This window comes from Biomphalaria glabrata, chromosome 4, assembly GCF_947242115.1.
Source record: "Biomphalaria glabrata chromosome 4, xgBioGlab47.1, whole genome shotgun sequence".
NCBI classification, from domain to species: domain Eukaryota; kingdom Metazoa; phylum Mollusca; class Gastropoda; family Planorbidae; genus Biomphalaria; species Biomphalaria glabrata.
The window spans coordinates 25123238-25149311 of NC_074714.1; the positions used below are offsets into that span (position 1 = coordinate 25123238).

General features: G+C 33.0%; 1 protein-coding gene across 6 annotated transcripts in view; it reads left to right on the plus strand.

Moving 5' to 3' along the window:
• The window catches only part of LOC106054164 (voltage-dependent calcium channel subunit alpha-2/delta-2-like), a 63686-nt gene that overhangs the window by 29337 nt on the left and 8275 nt on the right, over positions 1-26074 (plus strand). For 5 of the 6 annotated variants that reach the window (XM_056025311.1, XM_056025315.1, XM_056025314.1 and 2 more), the window contains 17 exons: positions 1807-1868; positions 2035-2102; positions 2278-2326; positions 3710-3798; positions 4077-4167; positions 4786-4815; positions 7497-7550; positions 7811-7914; positions 8909-9001; positions 10593-10759; positions 10866-10933; positions 14421-14499; positions 16622-16683; positions 23915-23941; positions 24063-24094; positions 24365-24482; positions 25347-25554. In XM_056025311.1, the coding sequence (XP_055881286.1) occupies positions 1807-1868; positions 2035-2102; positions 2278-2326; positions 3710-3798; positions 4077-4167; positions 4786-4815; positions 7497-7550; positions 7811-7914; positions 8909-9001; positions 10593-10759; positions 10866-10933; positions 14421-14499; positions 16622-16683; positions 23915-23941; positions 24063-24094; positions 24365-24482; positions 25347-25554 (1401 nt within the window). The remainder of the gene's footprint in view (positions 1-1806; positions 1869-2034; positions 2103-2277; positions 2327-3709; positions 3799-4076; positions 4168-4785; positions 4816-7496; positions 7551-7810; positions 7915-8908; positions 9002-10592; positions 10760-10865; positions 10934-14420; positions 14500-16621; positions 16684-23914; positions 23942-24062; positions 24095-24364; positions 24483-25346; positions 25555-26074) is intronic. The other variant, XM_056025312.1, reaches the window with a different exon arrangement.

A 26074-nucleotide genomic window follows, 5' to 3' on the forward strand; every position in this document is an offset into this window, starting at 1 on the left:
AGATATCCATTAATCTTTATTTTCTATAAGCTCTTTGTTGAGATATCCATTAACCTTTATCTTCTATAAGCTCTTTGTAGAGATATCCATTAACCTTTATCTTCTATAAGCTCTTTACAGAGATATCCATTAACCTTTATCTTCTATAAGCTCTTTGTTGAGATATCCATTAATCTTTATATTCTTTAAACTCTTTGTTGAGATATCTATTAACCTTTATCTTCTATAAGCTCTTTGCAGAGATATCCATTAACCTTTATCTTCTATAAGCTCTTTGCAGAGATATCCATTAACCTTTATCTTCTATAAGCTCTTTGTTGAGATATCCATTAATCTTTATATTCTTTAAGCTCTTTGTTGAGATATCCATTAACCTTTATCTTCTATAAGCTCTTTAGAGAGATATCCATTAACCTTTATCTTCTATAAGCTCTTTGCAGAGATATCCATTAACCTTTATCTTCTATAAGCTCTTTGCAGAGATATCCATTAATCTTTATTTTCTATAAGCTCTTTGTTGAGATATCCATTAACCTTTATCTTCTATAAGCTCTTTGTAGAGATATCCATTAACCTTTATCTTCTATAAGCTCTTTGCAGAGATATCCATTAACCTTTATCTTCTATAAGCTCTTTGCAGATATCCATTAATCTTTATATTCTATAAGCTCTTTGTTGAGATATCCATTAACCTTTATCTTCTATAAGCTCTTTGTTGAGATATCCATTAACCTTTATCTTCTATAAGCTCTTTGCAGATATATCCATTAACCTTTATCTTCTATAAGCACTTTGCAGAGATATCCATTAACCTTTATCTTCTATAAGCTCTTTGTAGAGATATCCATTAGTCTTTATCTTCTAAAAGCTCTGTTTAAGGCACCTTTTTTTTTTATTTATTAATCAAATTATGCCAAACTTCATATGTATACTCCCTATGAATAGTCATAAAAAAAATGTGGTTAAAAATGTTTTCTTATAATGGTTGTCGTGGCAACAGCCACCATATTGGCTTATTGTTTATCATTTTTAAATCGCTAAGGCTTTAAAACTATTTAAGCTATTGCCCAATAAAAATATACTATGTGTAGACCAATCTTTCCAGAACATTTTCTATATTTTAGTTTTTAAATATAGTAAAAACTTTTTTTAAATAAATTTTTTACTAACCTTGCAAAAGAAAAACATAATTTTTTTCATTTTTCTAGTATTTTATTGCAATAAAGACAAAATATTAAATGAGACTTAGAAAATGTAATATAGAAGTTGTTGTACATGGTATAAATAATAAGCTGGACAAGTTTTATTGATTTCTTTGCAGAATTAGTGGAGTAGTAAAAAAGTGAATAAAAATAGTATTTTAAGCAAATCAAAAAAAAAAACAAAGAAAAATTGTAAAAAGAGACAGCTGTAAACCTTACAAAAAAAAAAAAATAGTAATTATTTGCCAATCATGAATATGATATTTTTATGTCCAGAAATGGTTGGGCTATTTAAATTAGGTTAAAACTGGAAATAATTTTTTTTGACCTATTTACCTAAATTTAGTGTCCCACTATATTGTAAATAAAAATTATTACTTTAAAGATCAGGTGGGTTTTTTTTGGGTGGGTAAAGTGAGTTTTTTGTTCTGGTACTAAGGTGTTTCTTTTCCTCATTGCTTTTCTGATTTCAACATGTTTTTTAATGAATATACACAGAGTTAACAAAACCCAACCACATTTATATTGCTAATGATTTATATTGAATGTGTCCTTTTGTACAATTTTAATTTAGTTTTGTATTCTTCACTACTTTGATTTTCAGCGCTATGTGACATTTGATACTGCCACTTATTGGTACACAGATATTAGCAACACATCTTTCAGGTCGACCTTCTCTTTTAGTTTGACAATTTAGAGTACAAAATAAAAATACATATAGAGATAGATATCAACAGCTAATCACTTTGTTGTCAAAAAAAAAATTAGAGAATAGAAATGCACTTTTTGTCTACTTGTAACTATATATTTATATATTGTTTTGTTACATTAGGTTGGCTATTACAGTTCCTAAATATCAAACAAAATGGCAAAATTTTTCAGCAGATTTCAAAAAAATTAGTAAGTTAAATGATTGGTTTATGTTTTCTGTTAATTCAGTTCACCTGTTTTTGTATAGCAATAAGTTTAATATGTTAAAGATGTTAAAAACACCAACCTATTTTGTTACATTATGAAATACATTAATATTTTTTTAAAGTTTATACTTTATTATGATCTCTCCTAATGTTCACAGATTTATCAAATATAAATACAGATCACTTTGCTGTTTTAGTTGCCCCCTGGTATGATTCTTGTTATTTTATTGTCAGCTATTGTATGTTGATTGTTAGCAAGTATATTTCAATTTGTTGGCTTGGTTAGTCTGCTTGCATTGGTTGCTCTCATTCTTATTAGATTATGCAATTATTGTGCAGATGTCAGGGAAATTTTTTTTTTCTGTTTACTTAATAAAGTCAAATGATTTTTTTAGCTTAGCAATGAACAGTTGCTAAGATAATTATTATTGAATACAAATAAGCTCTTCCTCTTGCTCTAAACCTGAATTTATTGAACAACAGATGCATAGAAAGCAGAAAGGAAACTTGAGACTTGAACAAAGTCAATTATCTAGCTGATATTAAGCTAGAAGATTGATGATTACATTATGTGATCAAGTATGTGTGCTAATTTTTTGTATGTACTTGTAACTAAACACAATTTGCAAACATGTATTTCACATTCGAGAACTGACTTTTCTTAATGAATTGGTTTTTTAAAAAATCCTAATGCTTCCTTGTATAATAGAAAGCAATCAATTATGGCACTTTCTTGATCATTCTTCTGACAGGCATTAGTTCTGTATTCTTGATGCCACATTGTTTCTTTTCTCTTTTTTTTTTTTTACATTTATGCAGCTGGTAACTAAAGTATTTGCTTAACATTGATAGTCATGGCTTCTCCTAGGTGTTTCAGTAGCAGTCTAATAAGAAATTCTCTAGGTTAAACTTTTCTTTTATGTATCTACTTATTTACCAAATTACATAAGTGCTTCTTCATTACTTGAATTAAAATGTCCTGCTTTGTTTTAGTAGTAATGTTAGATTTTTATATATCACCTTAATTTCCAACTAAAAAAAATATTAATAATTATGGCTGAGTGAAAAAGCGCGTACCAGATTTTAATTGACCCATCTCTAATAGGTATCTGACATTAGTTGGGGAAAAGTAAAGGTGGTTGGTCATTATGTTGGCCAATTGACACCCTCATTAAATGTGGGCCACAGAAACAGATGACCTTTACATCGTCTGCCCCATAGATTGTAAGGTCTGTTTTCTTTTAATAATGTCATAATAAAATCGCATCTTGATTTAGGTCAGTGATAGGCAAACTTTTTTAGGAGCGGGCCAAAAACTTAACGAAAACAAGAAATAAAAGAAATTCTTGAAACTGGAATTCAACAGAATCCATGTAGAACTCAAATAGTGGAATATTTAGAAATAATTATTTGAAATAACTATTAGATTGGAGTTCAATTAATTTAAGCTGCAAGTCTAGTTTTACTACACTATACAATACACTCTAGCTTAGGATGCATAATAATAATGATAATAATAAGGAATTTTTTCAAGTCCAAAGATTTAAGAAGATAGCATTATTTAATAATTGATTCATGCTACTGCTTTAGGAATTATCATAAAAACCTGACCAAACAAAAGAACCTGTCACTTGCTGATGTGAAGAACCTTCTGGCTAAGGATCCCAATCCAGAAAACTGTATGTCATTTGATATTCAATAAATTACACGTGATAAGTTTATTTTGTATAAAAAAGTTTTTTATTAATATTTTAATGAAAAAATGCAACATTCTTAGATTTACACAACTTGATTGTCATTGCTTTGATAGGGTTATTTTGATCTGGTCACATTATTTTTTTTTAGTTGCATTTCATCATGTGAAAATGGTAATGTTGCTGCTGAAACACACTACTACTACTTAGTGTATGATCTTATTAGATCAGGGAATAAATTCACAGTTTATCTTTTATTTTAGGGAATCTCAACTTGCTGTATCATCTGGCCTGGGATGAAAGTATCCTTGGAGACTCAAGCATTCAAGATTTTCTTCTTAAATTTTACAATAAGTAAGCATATATTTTTTTTATTCTGTTCTGTTTTTTTTTTTATTCTTTTATTTTAGTTTCATTTTTAAACTTTCATCATGGGGATGTAGTTTGAGATTTTTTTAAAAATTATATAATTAGCAAAATTAACTTATTCATACTTATTCAAAACTGTTTTATGAAATTCCATTAAGTAAAATGAAGTTAGACACTATTTGTTGTGTTTATGAATGATTCTTATTATATTGGAATGGAGAATTGTGATCTTATCATAGTAGCAATAAACTCAATGTCTAGCTGAGTGGAATAAACCTCTTGAATACATTTCTAATAGGATTTATCCTCAGTGTGAATATGCAAGTGGAAAAAGTTTTTATGATAAAAATAACAAAAATGTGTTTCATTAGATTTAGAATGTTGTGTGTACTATAGATAGTAAATTTGTCTCATTTGATGGTCTTCAAAAAGCTGTACTGAGAAGGGGGAACATTAGGTCTTTAGTAATCATCTTGAATGGGCTTTTGCATTGCACTGCAAAAACAAAAAGCAATCAAACAAAAAACAAGTTGAAAGCTTGTGAAAAGCCTTAAAATAAGTTAATGTCATTTATGTCAACCCAATGTTTTGTCTATATCACAGCACTAATACAACAGATCTGAAGGAAGAAAAGTAAGCCAGGGATTTCTTTACTATTTTGGCTTCTCTTTCTTCTGTCTCCTGGTGATGGTTGCCTTAAGCATGTTACATTGTCTGATTTGTAGTTATAAGAAGATTTCTGAGCAGTGGTTAAAATTAAATTCTTTTTACGGCTTTGAAAGGCATTCCCTTTAATGGGAAATAATAGTCTGAGATGGGATGATAAATGTTTCAATGACAGACACAAATCATGTAACTTCTACACAAAATCTGGAGTTGAACAAATTTTACCTTTAAACAGGAGTTTACATTAAATATACATTTTAAGATAAATATGATATAAAGGGAAAAAATCTTCAAAACTATACACAATGGAATCCAGATAATTCAAACTCACATAAATAGAAGTTCTGCTTTTTAAAAAATTTTCTTCATTATTAAATTCTTTTTCCTCCTTGTTGAAATAGAAAATGTGGTTAATTGAAGTCAGTTATTCACAGTTCCTGATGATTCCAATAAAACATTGTAAATGCTCAGTGAGATTTATGCCCTTTAAACCCACCTGTAAGAAATCAGCAGTCATGTGATTTTCACCAATCTTCAACATACTGCTATTGCATTTGTGACAATTTGCTCTTCTGAAATTGTGTATAAATCTATAATGATTGGATTTAGCTGATTCTTTATTACCACATCAACGTAACATAATTCCCTAATGATAATATAATGTTAGATAAAAATTCAGCAAGTACAGTAGTATCTCTAAATTATAAAATTTAAACAAGAGTTTCACTGAAAGATTTATTATGCCAAACTGAACAACCTGTTATCTATTATCATTATTCCTTTTATAGTATTTTTGAGTCTGGTGTTTTCCCAATTATTCTTCACAAATGTCTTGACATTACATGAGCTGAGCTTTTTGAAGTCCTTCCAGAAGGTGTTGATAATTTCTAGAAGTTGATGATGTCATTCTAGCTCAAACTTTCACTGTCAACAAGGTTACATCTCTTGATCTAGCTCAATTGGCTTATGATAGAATTGTACTTGTGTATGGTATACTGAACCATGGATACGCATCAAGTAGTCTAGCCTGGGTGGGTGTACCTACTAAGAGAAGACAAACTGGCCAACACCTTTCCTTTTCCCTTAATTTCAAAGCCATTCACACATCTGACAATACACTCTATTTGAGTTAGTACAATTTTCTTTCATTTTTTATTCGACTAAATAAATACCATGCATTGTAATTATTCATCTGGCTAAAGAAATCACTGATCACTCTTCTCTGTTTACTGGTGTATGCGCTATCAGTTGCTCTATTGCTTTGAGTTCCGAATAGAATCATTAAGTCCAATTCTTTTGAAGAGAAAATAGAAATCTCAAACATAGAGTACAAAATATTCTCATGTTTGAGAAATTTACAAAGGAAGTAGCTTTGTCAGATATTCATATAATTCAGTAGCATATGCATATTGTTTAGTTATTTTTCTTGTTGAAATGTAATGAAACGAATTAAGTGGATTCCACTGTTGTTGTAAATTATACTAACATACTAAAAAATAAAACTACTTGTGTAACCTATGCTTGACTGTGATTCCCCCTATCTTTTACTTACCTTTTTGCCCAATACTATCACAAGTCAAATCATGTTAATAAAAAGACAATCATTGATTTATATTCTTACTTTTACACTAAGTACATACATACTGGACTTACTTGTTTTTATGTTATTTAATCACATTTGCTGTAAGATTATCTAGTCTATAATGTTACATTAGTCGTAATCAATAATGCCTCATTATAACATTCTTTTTTCAACTTAAACTACAGTAAGAGTTTCTTTTTCGTGTCTGTATTTTTATTTCCTAACCTGGCCATCAGAAATGTCCTCACCTTGCCATCCCATTGTTCCTCCCTTCCTTTGGTAACCTCCCCTACAGGTATGTCAACATAAAGAACAGGGTCTTTTTCAAAGAAATATATTAGCGTTTTAAACAGTGTGACAAAGTAAACTGAGCTAAATTAATGGTTGACTCCAGTGATAGTTTCTTGTAGATACTCAGCCTAACTGTACAATTCAGCTTTGATCACTTGTGATTTTTTTAGTCATTTAACTTATTAAACCTGGTTACATTCTTGTAATTTATTCTCCTTAACTATTTAAACAAAACTTAGATCTGCAAATAATATTAAAATCAATGCTTGCTTTTTTCTTTAACTAATGACTCCTGTAAGTGCTTGGCTTCACTTTTATTAATTCTGCTTTTGCTTTGGATGAAGCAATATGTATATTTTTGTGTGTGGATGTATTCTTCCAACTTTTGGATGATGAGTCATTTTGCTTTTATCAATAGAGTTGTGAACCTTCCAAGTTTCAAGGCTATCCTAACAATGAAACAAAAGTTCTGTGCACTTTTTGTGGACAGATGGTTTGCTCATAATGTTTCAAATGCGTTCACTTGTACACAATGTTATTATATTTTATTTCATTTGCTTCATATACTACTATTAATCTTAATGACTTTAAACAGACAACATTCAGTGAAATTAGTTGCAAGAAAATTATTTTCAATTGCCTATTTATAAAAAGTGGCAAATAATTTTTTTTTTATTGTCTTCAAGTAATGAAAGGGTTATTGAAATGCATGTTTCTTTAGAATAGAAACCAAAAAAATTGTATCTCTTATTTTGATTTTTTTTTTTAAAATCAGAAATGGAGTATTTATAATGACCAATGGAGGAATTACCTTAGTCAGTCCCAAGAGGTAAAGTTCTGAATTCATCTAGTGCAGCAGTTCTCAACTTCTGCTACTGGATTACTTGTCATTTTGTGGACCAAAACATCAAATCATTTAACTAGTTGACACTGTTGCAAGAGATATTCATTGTGTTGGGAAATGTTTGAGTTCTCCTCTAGTTTCATGTTGAGAACTGCTGATGGAATGTATAGCTATAATAAAAAACTCCAGATTAAATGTATCCATTGACTTCCAATACAGTAGAAGTTTCATGTGTTCAATTTCAGCAAAGCAAAGTACTTTGAAGGTGACCATGATCCTAGGAACTCATCTATCTATAAAAGAGCTCAACATTATGACAAATGTATTTTTATGGCTGATTATATTGAAGGTTAGACATTTTCTATCATTTCTATAAAGTTATTGGTATTATAAAATATCAAGCTCCCCATTCAATAATGCCTATATTAACATTTAAGTCCTTTTGCATCTCTCTTTGTCTGTTAGACCATGAAGGCTAACATTTAGGTTTTTCTATTTTCTCTTGCTTTGTGTCACCCACAAATGTTTACTTTCTTAATGTTTTCTTTTTTCCATCTTTAAATTTCATATAAGTTTGTAGTGCCTTTAGCTAACTTGTTGAGATGTCAAAAAAAGGTTCAATATAAATCCCTTTAAGAACCTTTGACCTGGGAAAGGATTTTATCCCATGGCCAGGATGAAGTATTGGCTCTTCACTGATCCCTCTGTCTGGAGGCCCCCATCGAAAAGATGATCATTTAATCACTGCCATTTGTTCATGGTACTCCGTCATAGGATGGTCCCAAGCATGGCTGAGAAAGGAGGAGGGTTGGGCGTAGGGCTAACTACCATACCCTGTAGAAAAACCACTAGCTACAGAAACAGCAAATTAACAGAAGTCATGGACCTGGGAGAAAATCGACCTCCATCTGGAAGATTTATGACGCATGTCTGTGAAAGCTAGTCATCTTGAAGCGGACAGGCTGAAGACCATCATCTCTACCAGGACCACCACCATGGAACATCTGAAACCTGTGAGAGTGGGAAGACAGCACAAGAGGCAGCTGAGATGAAAAGGTACAACCTCACCATCTTAGGAATCAGCGAGTCAAGATGGATTGGTTCCAGACAGAAAAGATCGACTTAGAGTGAGCTAAGAACACCTGGGGATCAAGGGAAAGAAGCACCTTAACCTTGGATGGAATGATCTCATTCTTAGTCTTTCCACTTTCTTGGGCCAATTTTCCACATAGGGGCCATGATAGGAGCTGGAATCCTTTGCCTTTAGCTACTACTTAAATGAAAAGTTTTAATGCATATTCTTAATTACTTAAATATGTGTCTACTGATTTATTTTTTTTTAGGTCCCAGGAGTAATACATCTGCAGAGCCTGACATTACCATGGCATGTGCTGTAGTCTATCTAGAAAAGGATAATATAGTAGATAAACCTGCAGGTAGGCATGCTCAGGTGTACAATATGACTCTGTTAGGTTAGGGGAACGTGAATACTAGGTGTGATCTATTAGTACCATGTTGAAAGTATGGCAAAGTCATCTGTTCTTCCTGGCAAGCTAGAAAAATCTTTCATTTAACCCTTAAAACGCATGTGGTAGTTTAGCCTTTAAACATCAGAATTGTAATTCCATTTGTATGCACTCATTGTAAAACAGATCAGCACTTTAAGGGTTAAGATCTCAATTCTTTTTTTTTTCTCATTACTATAGGAACACTTTAAAAATATTTATTTGAATTGCATGTGTGAGCAGGTCAGGCAGGCGCGAGTAGGAAAGACCTATTCTCTTCTGCTCAACATTAAATTATTTGACAGTAGGCAGATGTTAGCACTACTGGGTGGGCTCAATCTGTGACACCTCAGTCTACGACCAAGGGGCTAGAGTCACCCTATGTAACCAGACATACTAAACTATACTAACTATCTAAGAAGAAGCAATAACGAAACTTTACTTCAAATTAAATAAAACAAAAAGATACTTTATTTACATTAAAAATAAATCAATAGGAAAATATAATATATACACTACAATAAAAACAACTAATACTAACCCTCTAAATCTACGACACTACAAACACCAACAAACTAACCAAACCAACTATCTAACACAAACTGATCAAAACAACTATCTAACTAAAGAGAACTAAATCACTACAAGACAACTACTATACTAGACCTAGATCTACACAAACACACTACAATAAACTAGTCTAGATCTACAATATGCTACTACTATAAACAACTCATAACTAAAACTAAAACAAGAACATCTTAGTATTCACTAAGAGCAGAAACAGACTATAACTAACCACTAATGTCTAAGGCAACACTACACTAGTCACTACAGAAACAAAATATGAAAATAACACTAGATTTCCTAGCCTAGATCTACACTCTACAGCAGCAATAACACAGCAGTTAAAACAGCAGTTACATTCAGCAGCTATAATCTATAGCAGTTTAAAACAGCAGTTAAAAACAGTAGTAATAGCAAACTTACAGGCCGTCCCAGGTACAGAATAATAAAATAATTAGACGACAGACCACAAAGATCTTCAGCTGTCACGCAGACAGATATAATACTGACCACTGGTCAAATGTACACTCAACTGTTTTAAGACAGCATGTAGTACATCACTTTTATACTATCCCGCACTAACCTATATAAATATGCGGAAGTACAATTATAAAATCTGACACTAACCTATAAAAAAAATATATAAAAACAGATCTAACCTATACAACAAAAATACATTGAAAAATAGCTAAAATTGCATATAAAACTAGCTCTGGGAGCGCAAGCTCACACATGAATTACTATATACATTATGTACAAGTTCCTAAGAGTTTTACTATGTGGAATTGCCTGTTAAGATATATTTATTAATGCTCTATAAACATAAGTTATAATACTTATTTAATTAGTGAAGCTCTTCCCCTATAGAATTCACTGCAATGATATGTATTATGGAAACAAAAAATTCTGACAGTCTTGATTGAATTCCTCTTCATATGCTATTCTTTTCTTCTAGTTGTTGGAGAATGGATCAGTCATAGTGTAATCATAGATCTGGTGAAGAATGCCAGCAAGATTGAGCCCAATTTCCTCACTTGTAGTGATACTACTGAACTTCATTGTTACCTAGTTGATGAAGGAGGATTCCTTGTTGCAAGTAATGCAGACAATGCACTTGAAAATGTAAGTCTTGTTTTTTTTCTTTTTCTGATGAACTTTGTATATCACTTTGTATATCACTTCATACACATTTCTTTAAACAATTACCTTTTTTTTTTCTTTTCAATAGATTGGAAGATTTTTTGGTGAAGTGGAGCCAGCAATTTTCATGCGATTGGATGGAGATCTTTTTAACAAGTAGGCCTCCTAGTTTTTCAATCAACTTTATGTTAGTTGAAGTTAAGTTTGAAAAGGTGATAGTTTTCATCTTCAAGCTTGTGTTTCATTACTGAAGTTTTTTTTTACTGCTGAGTAGACTTGCTTGGTGCCTCAACTTGGCAGATGAGGCCTAAGATCTATGTGAGAGGAAGTAATGTGGGCCATTCAAAAGAGCAATGTTAGACAATTTCTTGTCGGTGAGAACAGTTGTCAATAGGGGTATGCAGAGTCTGGTTATATATCTACATACGTGAGCAGTTTAATGTCTTTCCAAGGGGAAAATTGGAAGAAGGATGGCAGAAAATCTAAGGAAGAGCAATAATTAGAAGAAACAGTCAAAATCTCTACAACCACTAGGTTTCGTGTAACACTAGTGTTTTTTTTTATAGTTAAGTACCTAGTCTTAGCTTATAATAGGTCTTCTTTTACATGCATTCTAATTGTACTCAGGAAATAGCAAAGCTCTATTTGATGTCATTAAAGCGGCCCTGGGTCCAACAGTGTCTAAGCCTTCCCCCCTTCTATCCAAATCAGGAGAAAAAATTACAGATCAAACCAAGCAGCTAGAACGATGGACAGAACACTACCTCGAAGTCTATGCCACACAGAATACAGTAGACGATGTCGCCCTGGCTTCTCTACCAGATCTTCCAGTACTGGAATGCCTAGATGAGCTTCCGAGCCTTAGTGACCTCAAAAAAGCAATTAACTGCTTAAAAAATAGAAAATCTCCTGGGAGCGATGGTATCCCAGTGGAAGTAGTGAAAGTCAACGAATCACTCCTGCTCCCTGAACTCTATACTCTCCTCTGCCGCTGTTGGGAAACAGGTCATGTCCCACAGGACATGCGTGACGCAACTATAGTCACAATATACAAGAACAAAGGGGATTGGAGTGACTGCAACAACTATAGGGGTATCTCCCTCCTCAGTATAGTGGGCAAAACCTTTGCTAGAGTGGCACTATCCAGGCTGCAAGTGATAGCTTCTAGAGTCTACCCAGAGTCTCAGTATGGATTCAGGAGTGGTAGATCCACTATAGACATGATATCTTCTCTACGACTACTGCAGGAGAAATTCAGAGAGAGAGACAGACCCCTTTACATTGTTTTTGTTGATCTGACTAAAGCTTTTGACATGGTCAGCAGAAGTGGCCTTTTCAAACTCCTGAGGAAAATAGGTTGCCCTCCCAAACTACTGAAGTTAATTGAGTGTTTTCACGAGGAAACTAAATGTACTGTCAAATTCAATGGAGCCCAATCAGCACCTTTTGAGGTTTGCAGTGGTGTCAAGCAGGGATGTGTGCTCGCACCTACTCTGTTTGGCATATTCTTCTCCTGTCTACTGCATTATGCGTACAGCGACATAAACGAAGGTGTGTTTCTCCATACAAGATCCTCTGGAAAACTATTTAATGTATCAAGGCTGCGGGCAAAAACCAAGGTTAGGAAGCTACTTGTCAGGGAACTCCTGTATGCTGATGATGCAGCTATTGTGGCTGATTCTGATATTCAGCTACAGTCCATGGTTGACAAACTATCTGCTGCTTGCCAGAAGTTCGGCTTAAACATCAGTCAAAGCAAGACTAAGATACTTGTCCAAAACACAAACACTGCACCTCAAGTAAGCATTAATGACCAACCACTAGAAGTTGTGGATCACTTTTGTTACCTTGGCTCCATCATATCCAACAACAAACACTCTACTGGATAAAGACATAAACAACAGGATAGCCAAGGCAATGGCCACCATGTCACGGTTGCAGAAAAGAGTCTGGGACAACATATTGCTGACTAGCAGTACCAAAGCCCTAGTCTACCAGACCTGTGTGTTGAGCACCTTGCTGTACAGAAGTGAAACATGGTCAACCTATTCATGGCAGGAAAAAAAGCTGAATGTCTTCCACCTCCGATGCCTAAGGCGGATCTTTAAAATAAGGTGGCAAGATAAGATAACCAATGAGGAAGTGCTACATAGAGCAGGATGCCAGGACATCCGCTCTGTTATCAGCAGCAGACGCCTTGGCTGGCTTGGCCACGTTCGTAGAATGCCAGTAGGTCGACTTCCACAGGACATCCTGTATGGCGATCTAATAGAAGGCAGGAGAGCCGCTGGTCGCCCACTTTTACGTTATACGGATGTATGCTAACGCGACATGAAGCTCTTCAAAATCGACACTGGCAACTGGGAAGAGGTGGCACTGGACAGATCCACATGGAGAGAGAGCATAAAGGAAGGGTCACAGATTGCAGATGTCATACACAACAGAAGCAGAAAGAAGGGTGAAAATGCAACGGCGCCTGGTGATTATATATGCCCAACCTGCGATCGCAGCTGTGTATCAAGGATTGGCCTCTTTAGTCACACAAGAAGTTGCAAAGGGAAAAGATCGTCTCTCGAGACGTAAAATGCCACAGAATTGTAATACTATTTAACAGCTATTTGTTTATATTAATACTTAATATTTATTCATATTTAAAAGTGTTATTACTAAAATTTAGGTAACATTATAATAACAGTGGGGCATGGTGGCTGAACCGAGGGGTCTAGGGCTTGAATCTCAGTGAAGGCTGGGATTTTTAGAACGCCCCAAGTCCACCCAGCTCTAATGGGGATAGTAAAGGTGGTTAGTCTTGTGCTGGCCACGTGACACCCTCATTACCCATTGGCATAGAGACATGATCTTTACATCATCTGCCCTATAGATCAGAAGGTTTGAAAGGAGTACATAACTTTACTTTTATTGCTTAGCATTTTACTTAACAACTTTGATAGTAGCTGATTGTGAGTCTGTGAAGATATTTTCATCTAATTGTTTGTTCATTTAGTTCATCTTAACATCTTGGGCTTTCAAATATTTTTCACTTACTTGTCTAGTTGAAAGCTGATTTTTATAATATATTTCACTTTTTTTTAAAGATGTTTACTTTGATTGATTGTCTGCAGTTTTGTCCATGCATTTTGTGTTGTTGTTTTTGTCTGTTTTGGACAGATGGTGTTTTAAGTTGTAGTTCATCTGTTCTATGTGATCCTATTTTGTGATTTCTTCTAGATGTTCTTAGTTTAGTTTCTCAACTTTAATCAGCAACATTCACTTTTCTCCAAAACCCTTACATTGCTGTTGGGATCATACTAAAATCCAGTACAAAAAAAACACAACAGCTTTCCTCAAGTTAGATTTGTAGTCTTTTATTATGGTGACCAAACACCATGCTTCGTAATTTAGTTGTAACTTTCATTTTATTTTAGTTAGCTTTTTTGTTTTAGAATTTTGTAGAGTTAAATACAAAATTATTTTGAGGTAAGACCATCTATCAATTATTTTGACATTACCTTTATTGCACCAAGTACCCATTATAGCTATCTTGTACCATGTAATACTTTAGCTCAACTCTTCAACAAAAAATGTGCCTCTGTTCTATGTTTGCTAAGACTATTCATTGGATTGCATTGTGTTGTTTCTGTAGAGCCAAGCAGTATGATTTCCAAGCTCTGTGTTCTCCAGAGACAGACACAGCTAGTGCTGCTTTTAGAGGATTCACTATTGTAAGTAGAAGGACTGTCTTACTTCCAGAGAAACATCTCCACATTGTCTAGTAGGATCTTGTCTCACTAGTTCAGTCTAAAATACCTTTTGACAAATAAACAAAATACTTGATGTTGTAGCCTTGCTTAGGAAAGATAAAGTCTGTACACAGGATCAAATGTAGAAAGTTGAATTTAAGGGATCCAAGATTCAATTGAGATATTCAACAGAAAGTAGGGATGAAACAAAACTGTAATGTATGATGGTGTTCATTTACATATGCCATAATACACAACACTCTAGTTTGATCCAGATCTCTTTTTTTTTTTATACAAATGTAAATGTGTCATTGGATGGGGAAAAACGTGTCTTCTGTTGTGTATAGAATTGGGATTACATACAATAAATTGAATACTTATTGCTTTATGAAGTTGTTTTTAATTATAAGATTATCTTCTGATAAAAAATAAAACATAATGCTACATAAATCTTATGTCCTTTTTGCTATGGCTTAGTATAATAAATATAATCCAATCACTACTTTTAGAAATAGACAACTCTCAAATTAAAATCATATTTCTCCTTTCAATACAATCTAACTTGTTACTATCTATATCTATTTTGACATCCAACTCCATTTTGTTGATGTGAATGTTATTCAAAAAGTGAATAAAACATACATAAAAAATTAGAATACTAACTATTTTACCCTTCTAAGTCCTGTTATAAAGTGCATGGTAAATGAGAAGTACATAAATAAACTCTGTTATTATAGTTGATTCACTAGGAGGTTAGGTGATCAAGTATGCATTTTTTCTCCACCACTAAATCCACAACCAATCCCTGTTTCTCCACAGTTTATAATAATAATTAGGGATTCAAAGCCCTGCAAGTTTGCTTAAAAAATTAAAATATTTCGGCATTAATGGTCCACTGCTTCAGTGGATTAAAGATTTTCTGATAGGGAGAGAACAAACTGTAATAATAAATGGCTCTAAATCAACACAGATAACAGTAAACTCAGGTGTACCTCAAGGAACAGTCTTGGGTCCACTACTATTTTTAATTTACATAAATGATTTACCAAATAGCATTAGTTCAGGAACAAAAGTCAGATTATTTGCAGAAGATTGCATAATATATAGAACAATAAAAACAACACAAGACACAGATATTTTACAAAAAGAATTAGATGAATTACAGAAATGGGAATCAAATTGGAGCATGTCTTTCCACCCAGAAAAATGTCAGTTGCTAAGAGTAACAAAAAAACTAAAACAAATTAATTCCACTTATCTTATTCATGGCAAACCAGTAACACAGAATAGAAACGCAAAATACCTATGTGTTATAATAAATGAAAAACTGTCATGGAATCCACATATTGATGAAACTACAAAAAAATCAAACAAAGCATTAGGATTTATTAAAGAAATTTCTATAAATCAAATAAGAACATAAAACTAAAATGTTATTTAACCTTGGTTAGGCCAATAATAGAATATGCATCCTCCGTTTGGGACCCCTCAACTCAAGAAAACATTAAGAAACTGGAACAGACACAAAATAGAGCAGTGAGATTCATAACAAACGAATATTCACATTTGACTAGAGTAACACCTTTAGTAAAATCACTAAATTTACAAAGCCTTCAGGACAGAAGGCTCAAAAGTAAAGTAGCAATCATACATAAAACACTGAACCATAATCTTCAAATACAAAAACAAAATTTAATAAAATACTCTGAAAGACACAAAGATAAAGGCACATTCCTCGTCCCATATGCTAGGACAAATTTGTACAAATACTCCTTCTTCCCTAGTGCTATTAGAGCATGGAATGGGTTGCCTGAGCTAGCCAGGAAAACCAGTGATTTGGCAGAATTTAAGTCATTGGTTAATATGCATGACTAAATGCATGACGCGTAGGACGTAATCATCTTCTTTTTTGAAGTAACGTCTGTATTATTTAAGAATTGCTTGTTTATCTTCTTGACTTGATCTACAATTTGTACTTGTGCAGTACTAAAATGTATTAGCATCCTTTTCCAATCCATTAAATATGTGTAGATATTTATATATGCTTGGGTCATGTTAAAACATTGATGCATATGTTTTATTGCACTCTATTGTCTTTTGACAGCCCACAATGAGTATGTTCTTTGAAGTGCTGAATGTTGGCTGGTGGACAAGTAAGGTAACTTGGTAAGTAGTCAAGGTCATACTAATGCAGACATGCCTACAGTCCTGCATTATGCGGAACCGTCCCGCAAAATCATCAAAAAAGCTCACATGTTCCGCAGTTCCGCATTCACGATTTTTGTTCTGAATTCCAACAAAAAAAAATCTCAGTTTTTTCATTATTTATTAATAGTGCGAAATGAAAATACTAAATGCAAAATAAAATATAAATAGGTCTGTGTTTATTGTTTACATTTCATCTCCCCCCGGACCCGGTGTGTCCTAAATTTATGAAGATATGGTTGATCTAGATCAGTGGTTCGCTAACTTTTTTGTCTCGTAGACCCCTTGACATGTTTTCTGATTTTCGTTTGACCCCCTGCTTAACTTATATTGCATTTTTGCACATTCACAAACTAATTTTTTAAACTAATTTTTTAAACTAATTTCTAACTGCAGTGAGTCAAAGAGTGAAAAGTAATGTAAAGCTACATCATAAGTTAGAGAGATCTATCTTTTTTTACAGATACAATTCAAATTTAAATTCAAATAACAATTAATATGTATTGCTGGAATCACCATGCACATTGGAAATGTTTCTGCGGATATTGTTTCATATCTATTTGTTGTTCTATGAAGTAGTCCTTCAAACATTAAATATTAATTTATTAATTAGCCTTATGTATTATTGTAAAAGTTTTCACAAAGAGTTTCTCGTGTATTTCTTGATCTCACACGTTTGGCTCAAATATTGAGCCTGCGGAGCTGTTTTCACTAACAGGAGAAAGGGCAAAGGTGATTTACTGGCGCTTAAACCAGTAAGCTTCGGGTAGGAGGGACTCAGCCTTGGCTTTCAGCCTACCTAGCCGAAGGAAAATAGAATTCAAACCTCTGCTGCTTTGCAGCTATACACCCAAACATGGGAAAGGTTTTGTGGGTCAGCCCTGGGGAAAAATATGGAGCTGATGACCATTAGGCAGTTTGCAGCTTTAATGCTCATCCCACCGATGTGCCCTTGAACTGTAGTGTTATTAAAAGAAATTTGTTTCATAATATCAGATGAAGGTTTGTGTAAAACAGTTTTTAAAACTACTTCAAGGGCTGGTAAAATCAATGTTTTATCTACAGTGTTTTCCGTATTAGGCTATAGGTAAAGAGATCTTGTAAAATGCTCACAAACCACCATCTTTTCTATATGATGTTGAAGAAAGATTTTGTGAGTCTATTCTGAACTTTTTTTCTCACTTTTCTCTTTTTATCAGGGTGGCATCGTCTCAAATTATCCTTGAGTGTAATTGGTTTCTTGTGGTCATAAAAAGGCTCTTATTATAGACAATCGCTTATTTAACAAGGAAATAAATAATCAACATTTTAAAACTACTTCAAGGGCTGGTAAAATCAATGTTTTATCTACAGTGTTTTCCGTATTAGGCTATAGGTAAAGAGATCTTGTAAAATGCTCACAAACCACCATCTTTTCTATATGATGTTGAAGAAAGATTTTGTGAGTCTATTCTGAACTTTTTTTCTCACTTTTCTCTTTTTATCAGGGTGGCATCGTCTCAAATTATCCTTGAGTGTAATTGGTTTCTTGTGGTCATAAAAAGGCTCTTATTATAGACAATCGCTTATTTAACAAGGAAATAAATAATCAACATTTTAAAATCAAGATTTTTTTTTGTTAAACATTACTTATATGTAGACAAAATTAACTATTTAAATAAGTATTGAAATTAAATACAACTATTTTACTTTTGAATAATGGATTGGATATTTATAACTAAGGTACAAATCATTTATAAGTGTTTGAAATAGTTACATTAATGGGGTGTGAACATAACATTAAAGTCATAGACCCCCATGGACATCTCATAGACCCCCAATTTACTTTTTCACTTTCATAGACCCCTTGGAAGTCTTCGTAGACCCCTGGGGGTCTATATAGACCACTTTGGGAATCACTGATCTAGATTCTAGACATAGATCTATAATCTAGTAGTCTAGGTCTAGATACTAGATCAGTGATTCCCAAAGTGGTCTATATACTTTGGGAATCACTGATCTAGATTCTAGACATAGATCTATAATCTAGTAGTCTAGGTCTAGATACTAGATCAGTGATTCCCAAAGTGGTCTCTATAGACCCCCAGGGGTCTACGAGGACTTTCAAGGGGTCTACGGAAGTGAAAAATAAATTGGGGGTCTATGGCCTGTTAATGGGGGTCTATGAAGGCGGATCTCATTGAAGCATGACCATTCATGAAATTGACTCGTTCACACATGATTTGTACCTTAGTTAATCCTTTGAATTTCAACCCTGTTAGTGGAATGATTTTTTTTCAATTTAAAAATTTTAACGTATTATTTTAAATACCTTAATTGTGTCTACATGAAGTAATAATTTACATGGCCGAGTCTATAAAATAAAATGTTGACCGTAAATTGTTGGTTATTAAAAATTTGGCTTCATTCTTTCTTTGTTGAACAACTATTGCATTTGTTCTTCATTTTTATGTAACAAAGTTTGAAGCTATGTCGCTATGAAACCATCGAAGCTGGAACATTGAGAAAAGTCAACATGAAATAAAATAGACTAAGATTTGAAATACTTTTTGAAAACTTTGAAATTCAGAATAGGTTTGTGAGCGTCTTACAATATATTTACTTAGGCTTATATTAAACTCTAAAAAAATGCACACTATAAGCAAAATATTGCCAACCATTGAAGAGGTTTACAATCTATTTTACACAATCCTACATCTGATATCATTAAAAATTCCTCCAAGCAACAATACAGTACAAAGGTGTAATGGTGAAATGAGTTTTGGAATAATGAATGGTTATCGTTGTTATTACGATTTACTTTTTTTAAAAGTTGGACTAGTTAACCTTGCCTGATAATGTAGTGGTATTATTATATTTTTGTCATGAATCAAGAAATTCATAAAGAATTGCTTTTTGCCTGAAATTTTGATAAATTGCTCCTTCACACTGAAGTATGATAGTTTTCGAAAGGCTCATCTTTGACACTATTTTTTCTGAGTTCTTGGTTGCTAAGATCCTATTTTAAAACACAGAAATTAAACGGGAATCGGACATAGTCTATTTCACAAACTTGTTTCATAAATTGAATGAGGTTAACTTGCAGCTACAATGTGATAACCTAAATTTGATCAAAACAAAGGCATAATCTCAGTGTTTCATGTGAGGATTAAATTAATGAAGCATACAATGACAATGATAAATTTTCTTACTTTCCAAATTTAAATCAGTCAGACATCATTTAATCGAGAAGATAGAATGTTAACCCGAACTAAATTGAAGCCCAAGATTGACATTTTATTATCAAAGCGGCCCACCAATAGGCGTTTTTTTTGGTTGTTGTTTAGTTACTTCTTGTAATGCATATTAAATTTTATTTTGCTTTGAATGTCATCAATAAATATATATCGCATAGTAATCAGTGAGATAAGCACATCTGAAGTTAATGAATTTAAAAAAAAATGCTGGGGGGTCTACCGAAAACTTAAAAACATGACAAGGGGTCTACGAGACAAAAAAGTTTGGTAACCACTGTACTAGATCATACTAGATAGAAATCTGTTCTTAGAATCTAGTAAGTGCTAATAAGCCAAATGTTCCATTCAAATCCCTTTCTTTTTCCAACAATGGCTCTAGTCTAGACTAGAACTAGATCTATTCTAACACTAACTCAACTGTTACTCAACTGGTTTCTAAGTCTAAGTAAAGTAATAGTAATCTAAGAAAAGGATTTAAAAAAAAAATATGTTATTGAAGATCTAGATCTAGAGTCTAGACCTAAATGTAATTAATTAACTTAGACACAGTAACTCTCAGTAAGGCTAAGGACTATATAAGGCTATAGATCTACTTAATACATAGTCATAGTCTAAATTAGTTTCTAGATCTAGAAGTAGGACTAGCACTACTGGCAAGAGATATTTTAGAAACAAATGCAGCATTAATCAGAGACTTGCTATTTGCTGACGACTGTGCCTTAAATGCCTGCTCTGAAAACAATCTGCAGAGCATCGTCAGTGACTTCTCAAGAGCATGCTCAGACTTTGGCCTTACCATCAATACGAACAAGACTGAAGTCTTATATCTACCTGCTCTTGGGAGAGCCTACTCGGATCCAAGCATTACTATAAATGGACAGGATATAAACGCAGTGGACAAATTCACATATCTTGGCAGCACACTCTCCAGAAATGAAAAAATCGATAGTGAAATCGACCTGCGTATCGCCAAGGCCAGTGCATCCTACGGCAGACTGTCTACAAATGTCTGGAACAGACGTGGTATCACCACAAACACAGAGCTAAGGGTCTATAGAGCCGTCATCCTCCCTACATTGCTCTATGCCTCAGAAACATGGACAGTGTTCAGTAAACATGCTAAGAAACTAAACCACTTCCACATGACATGTCTGAGAAAAATACTAAATGTCAAATGGCAAGACAAAATACCAGATACAGAAGTCCTTCGAAGAGCGTGTCTGCAAAGCATCCACACAATCCTGCTGCAGTCCCAGCTGCGATGGGCAGGTCACGTCTACAGAATGGAAGACCACTGCATCCCTAAACGACTCTTGTATTGCCAACTAAGTGAAGGAAAGCGCTCGCAAGGTGGTCAAAGAAAGCGCTTCAGGGACACCCTCAAAGCTTCTCTGAAGGCGTTCAGCATAGACCCAGGCACCTGGGAGACAGAGGCACATGACAAAGCATCATGGCGTCTTGCTGTGAAAACTGGTGCACAGGTTGCTGAGAAAAAAAGAACAACGCTGGCAGAAGAAAAACGCCAGAAAAGAAAAGCAAGGCCCACAACACTAGCTCCAGCTGGAATAACCTGCCGAACATTCCGGGCTCACATAGGTCTCACCAGCCACATGAGGAGGCATAAAACCCCAGTGCATAGCTCTCAGCCCCCTGGATGACAAAGTGGTCATCATCGAACCACGATGGTCGAACTATATATATATAAAAATAATATATATTTTAGATTACTTGACTAGTCACTAGATGATACTAAATCTAGAATAATCTAGATTAGATTTCTAGAATCTAGATTTCTATGTATCATTATAGTATAATATCATGATTATGTAATAAATTTAGTTCTCAATAAGTCTATAGATCTAGACATAAATATTTAAATTTAGATCTATATTAATCTATAAATATAATATAATTATTATAATCTGTGTTCTTAGACTTAGAAGACTTATTAGAATTAGATGTAGATCTAGAGACTATAGTAGATTCTTAAATTATTTTTTTAGATCTAGAACTACAGACAACATCTAGAGTCTAGACTAGACTTGACTAGATAGAGTGACTAGAGTAGAGCCCTAGAAAAGGATATCAAGTAGATCTAGAATAATCTAGATCTAGAATCTAGTCATTAGATTTATAGTAGTTTATTTATTTGGGACATTACAATGTAATTTACATGAATTCGGACATTCAATGTTTTTGTGGTCATTAAATACTTATTTAACTTATTTTAATATTTATTATAAAACTAGCACGCTGTATAATGTGCTTGTCCATTTTACAATTCTAATCTAACCCAATTTCCTTCCATTTAGCTATCTTTTTCTGTACGAAAAACGAATTTCAAATTTGTTAGTCAGGTTGTTGTTTTTTCCTATGTTACCCGGATGACTTTACCTCTTCCTAGGGTTAAGACTATATTTTTTGATTGGCTAAGTCTATACTAATGAGCCCAGCAATTTTTATTCTGTTTTTGGAGCTGTTTTATTTTGGAGTCTGTTTTGGAGTTGTCTAATTCCATAAAAAAAATTAATTAATAGGGTGTCCGAATTAAATTACGATTTTCTAACAAAATTTATTTCGGACAGCCAGTTTTGGACATCAATAAAAATGATCTTATATTATATTTGTTCGTTTGTTGTTTTTTTAATAGAGAATAAATGGGCAAATGTTTGGAGTGAGCTTGGTACATTGAATGAAGTTAAATGCTTAGATCTAGCTAGACCTACTAGATAGATCTAGATTTATATAGAGAGAATATAGAGGATTCAGTTAGGCAAGAATGGCTATCCTAACCTGTACTATACTACAAAAGATCATCTGTATTAGAAATTTATTAAATTAATAAACAAAAAAGCACAAACATTCAACACACATCTAATCATGCAAACCCCAAACATTCAACACACATCTAATCATGCAAACATAAGTCTAAAAGTCGGTATAGAAGTCACTATCCCAGTGACCTAATTTTGGTAGAATAAGTGTGTTCATATTTTTATTTTTTGTGTTCGTATTTATGCATCATTTCAAAACATCTTAATGATGTCATGTGAGGGGCTATGCCTGGGGATCTTAAAATTTAGTTAATGTTAATATAGAATTAAAATCTGAGTTTATTGATGCCTAAATATAGAGACTGTCTGAAATAAATTATGGTGTCCGGAATCAAATAATGTGGGTCAAATTTGTCCGAATTAAATGAAAACACACGGCCTCTTTGACCTTAAATATAATAACAAATATAGGTTAGGAGTACAAATATTGTAGTCATCCTTATTCTCCCTTAACTAAAGAAGATTTTGATACATCATTTTCTTTTCTATGCCGAACCATTGTAAAATAATGCGCTGTCAAAGTCAACCTTTCAAATTTGGGCCTATAGGTGTCCGAATAGCATAAACTACTCTAGATCTAGTAATAACAAATAAAAATAGATAGTAACATTTGAGTCTAGGTCATTAGAATACATTTTGGTTAGAATTCATCATATAAGAGTTAGAACTATTGATTTCAAACAAAGGATATAATTATGAATTATAAGTTTTCTTACTTTTAATTATACTATTTACCCGATACATCTAATTTATAAGAAGCAAACTAGTATTGTTATTAAAGTTATATAATTGAAGTTGCATTTATTGCGTACAGTATGGCTGCAAATGTAAATGCATTTATGTTCCACATTGGGGCCCAAAATTCCACATTTTCAACCTGAGTGTTCCACATTCTGGGTCTTGGGGGTAGGCATGTCTGCTAATGGTGTCAGCAAATGATTTCTTAGACATGAACAATATCTTTTTTTGCTTTAGATATAACAAATCATTGTTAATAATCTGGGAGAAACTAATTCATCTAATTCAGCAATCTTCCAGTTGTAGGTATGTTGTACATAGTCACTTCTAATTCAATTAAAATTTGAAGATCTTACAATAAGATTTTAAAAATTTTATTTCCAGGGCATATTCAAGTTTCAATTTCTTCAGGTAAAATAGTGTACATAAATCATTTTTTTAAAAGCTATATTAAAAAAAAGAATTTAATGTAGATAATTATCAATTAAGGCAGCAGTTATATTATTTATATCTTTTTTTTTTTTTTTCATAGCTGGTTGTTTTCTCCCACTATAGAAGTATTAGGTGAGTTTAACAAATGTCAATTAATGTTCAGATGTAATCAATGAAAAAAAAAAGTAATACATGTGTACAATTGTGTTGTCTAATGACTGGTAACTATTAGTAAAACAACAGCATAATTTTGTAATTCTTGAATTGTGTTCTGATAGGAAAGAAAATTTTTTTTAGATTTCTGGTTCTGGGATAATCTCTGGTGTAGAAAAAAACAACACTGTTTTAAAGACTTATGTGTCTTAACAATAATGTAAAATCTTCTACAAAATTATTTTTCAGCTGATTCAGATGAAGAAAATAAAGAAGAAGAGTGTGTGAAACAAATACAACAATATTACATCAAAGATGAAAGTAGACCAGAAAGTGATTGGAAAGTGGAGTGTTTCAATTATACAAGGTAATTATGTTCCATACTATTTAAGCTATGGCAGCTGGTCATGATAGAAAAGTGGAGCTGAAGCATTATAACACTCATACAAGTGGCCAGAAATTATTACCTTGATAAGCCAACATAAAAGAAATTAAAGAATTTTGTGATAAGTTGTTTTCCCTTAGTTTATATATGTATGCATGTTTCAACTATACCAGATACCAGTAACCGCGCCCTTTATATAGAACTATATGAAATAGCAGTTTTTCTTTATGTAGGACACATGCACATTGATTCATCCATACATTGGAATATGCTACAGTACATTGTACATTCAGTTTTCTTACCTGTTCTTTTGGATGTTGGAAGTTACCTACTGAAATTTAAACCAAATTCTTTGAAATCTCTTCAATGTTAAGAATTGCTCTCTTGTCTGTTTACAGATATAAAGCACTTCTTTCCCATTATATCAGGAAGCAGCAGTTCTACTCCAGCCTTTGTTTTCTTCTCCTAGCTTTTTGTGGGTTTTGTGTGTTTTTTTTTTCAAGAGTTTATGTTGGCCTACTTAAATAAGGACTAGTTACAAGATTTGACAAAATATTTATCAAGTAGGAACCTTTACACTAGGGCTACTTTAAATATCATGATTGGATCACTGCAGATCAATAATATAATTACAATACTACTAAATAAACTCCACAAAAAGTCCAGCTTTTCTGGAAAGAAGAACTTTAATATTGAAAAAAACTAAATGATTGCAAAACACCAGTCATCTTCCTCACCCAGAAAACAACTAACTCACCAGTTTCAGTTACAATTAATATTTTCATTAACAGTAAGCTAAATTGTTAATTTTACTTAGCATTATTTGTTCTCTCCCTTTTACCTCAGAATTTTTAAAGTATTCAAGTTAAGCCACAGCAATTTGCTATTTATTGTGGCGGAACCAGTCGGAGAAACTGAGCGCTGTGAGGATTCACTCATCTATCAGAAACCAAGCAGAGTTTCTGAAGATGATGAAGAAACTATTGTATGTAGCATGGCACAAAATCCACGTAAAAGATTACGTCCTTATCAGTGCTATCATCATGATCCAAGGGTATGTTGTTTATCTTTATTTACCTGATTTCTTAGTTAAATGTTGCACTTTTCCCTAATCGACATGAAAACATTGCATTAGTATTTTAAAGGTTTTATCAAATCCACTTTCTGACATAAAAGTCGGTGCATAAATGTTTAAATCTAAATGTAAAATGTATTTTAATGTTTGGATCTAAATTGTAATAATCTAGTATTACAGTGTATCATAGGAGTATGTCAATTATACAAAGCTTTGCTATACAAATCTCTTGTTGAGAAAAGAATACTTGACCTAATAGATTTATAATTGACATCAATATGTATAAGAGATCACATTAAATTCTGATAAGGAGTCAAATTCAATTGAAACATTTACCGAAAGCATTGGGTAGTTTGTATATAAATTTGAAAGGAGGATGTGTGGCTAATGAGTTCATTGGAAATGATTCAGTCAATGTAGAGATATTAGATTTGTCTTAATACTTTGTTTGAATGCCCATCTGGCACCTCAATAAAACTAGTTTTTAATAGTGTAAAGT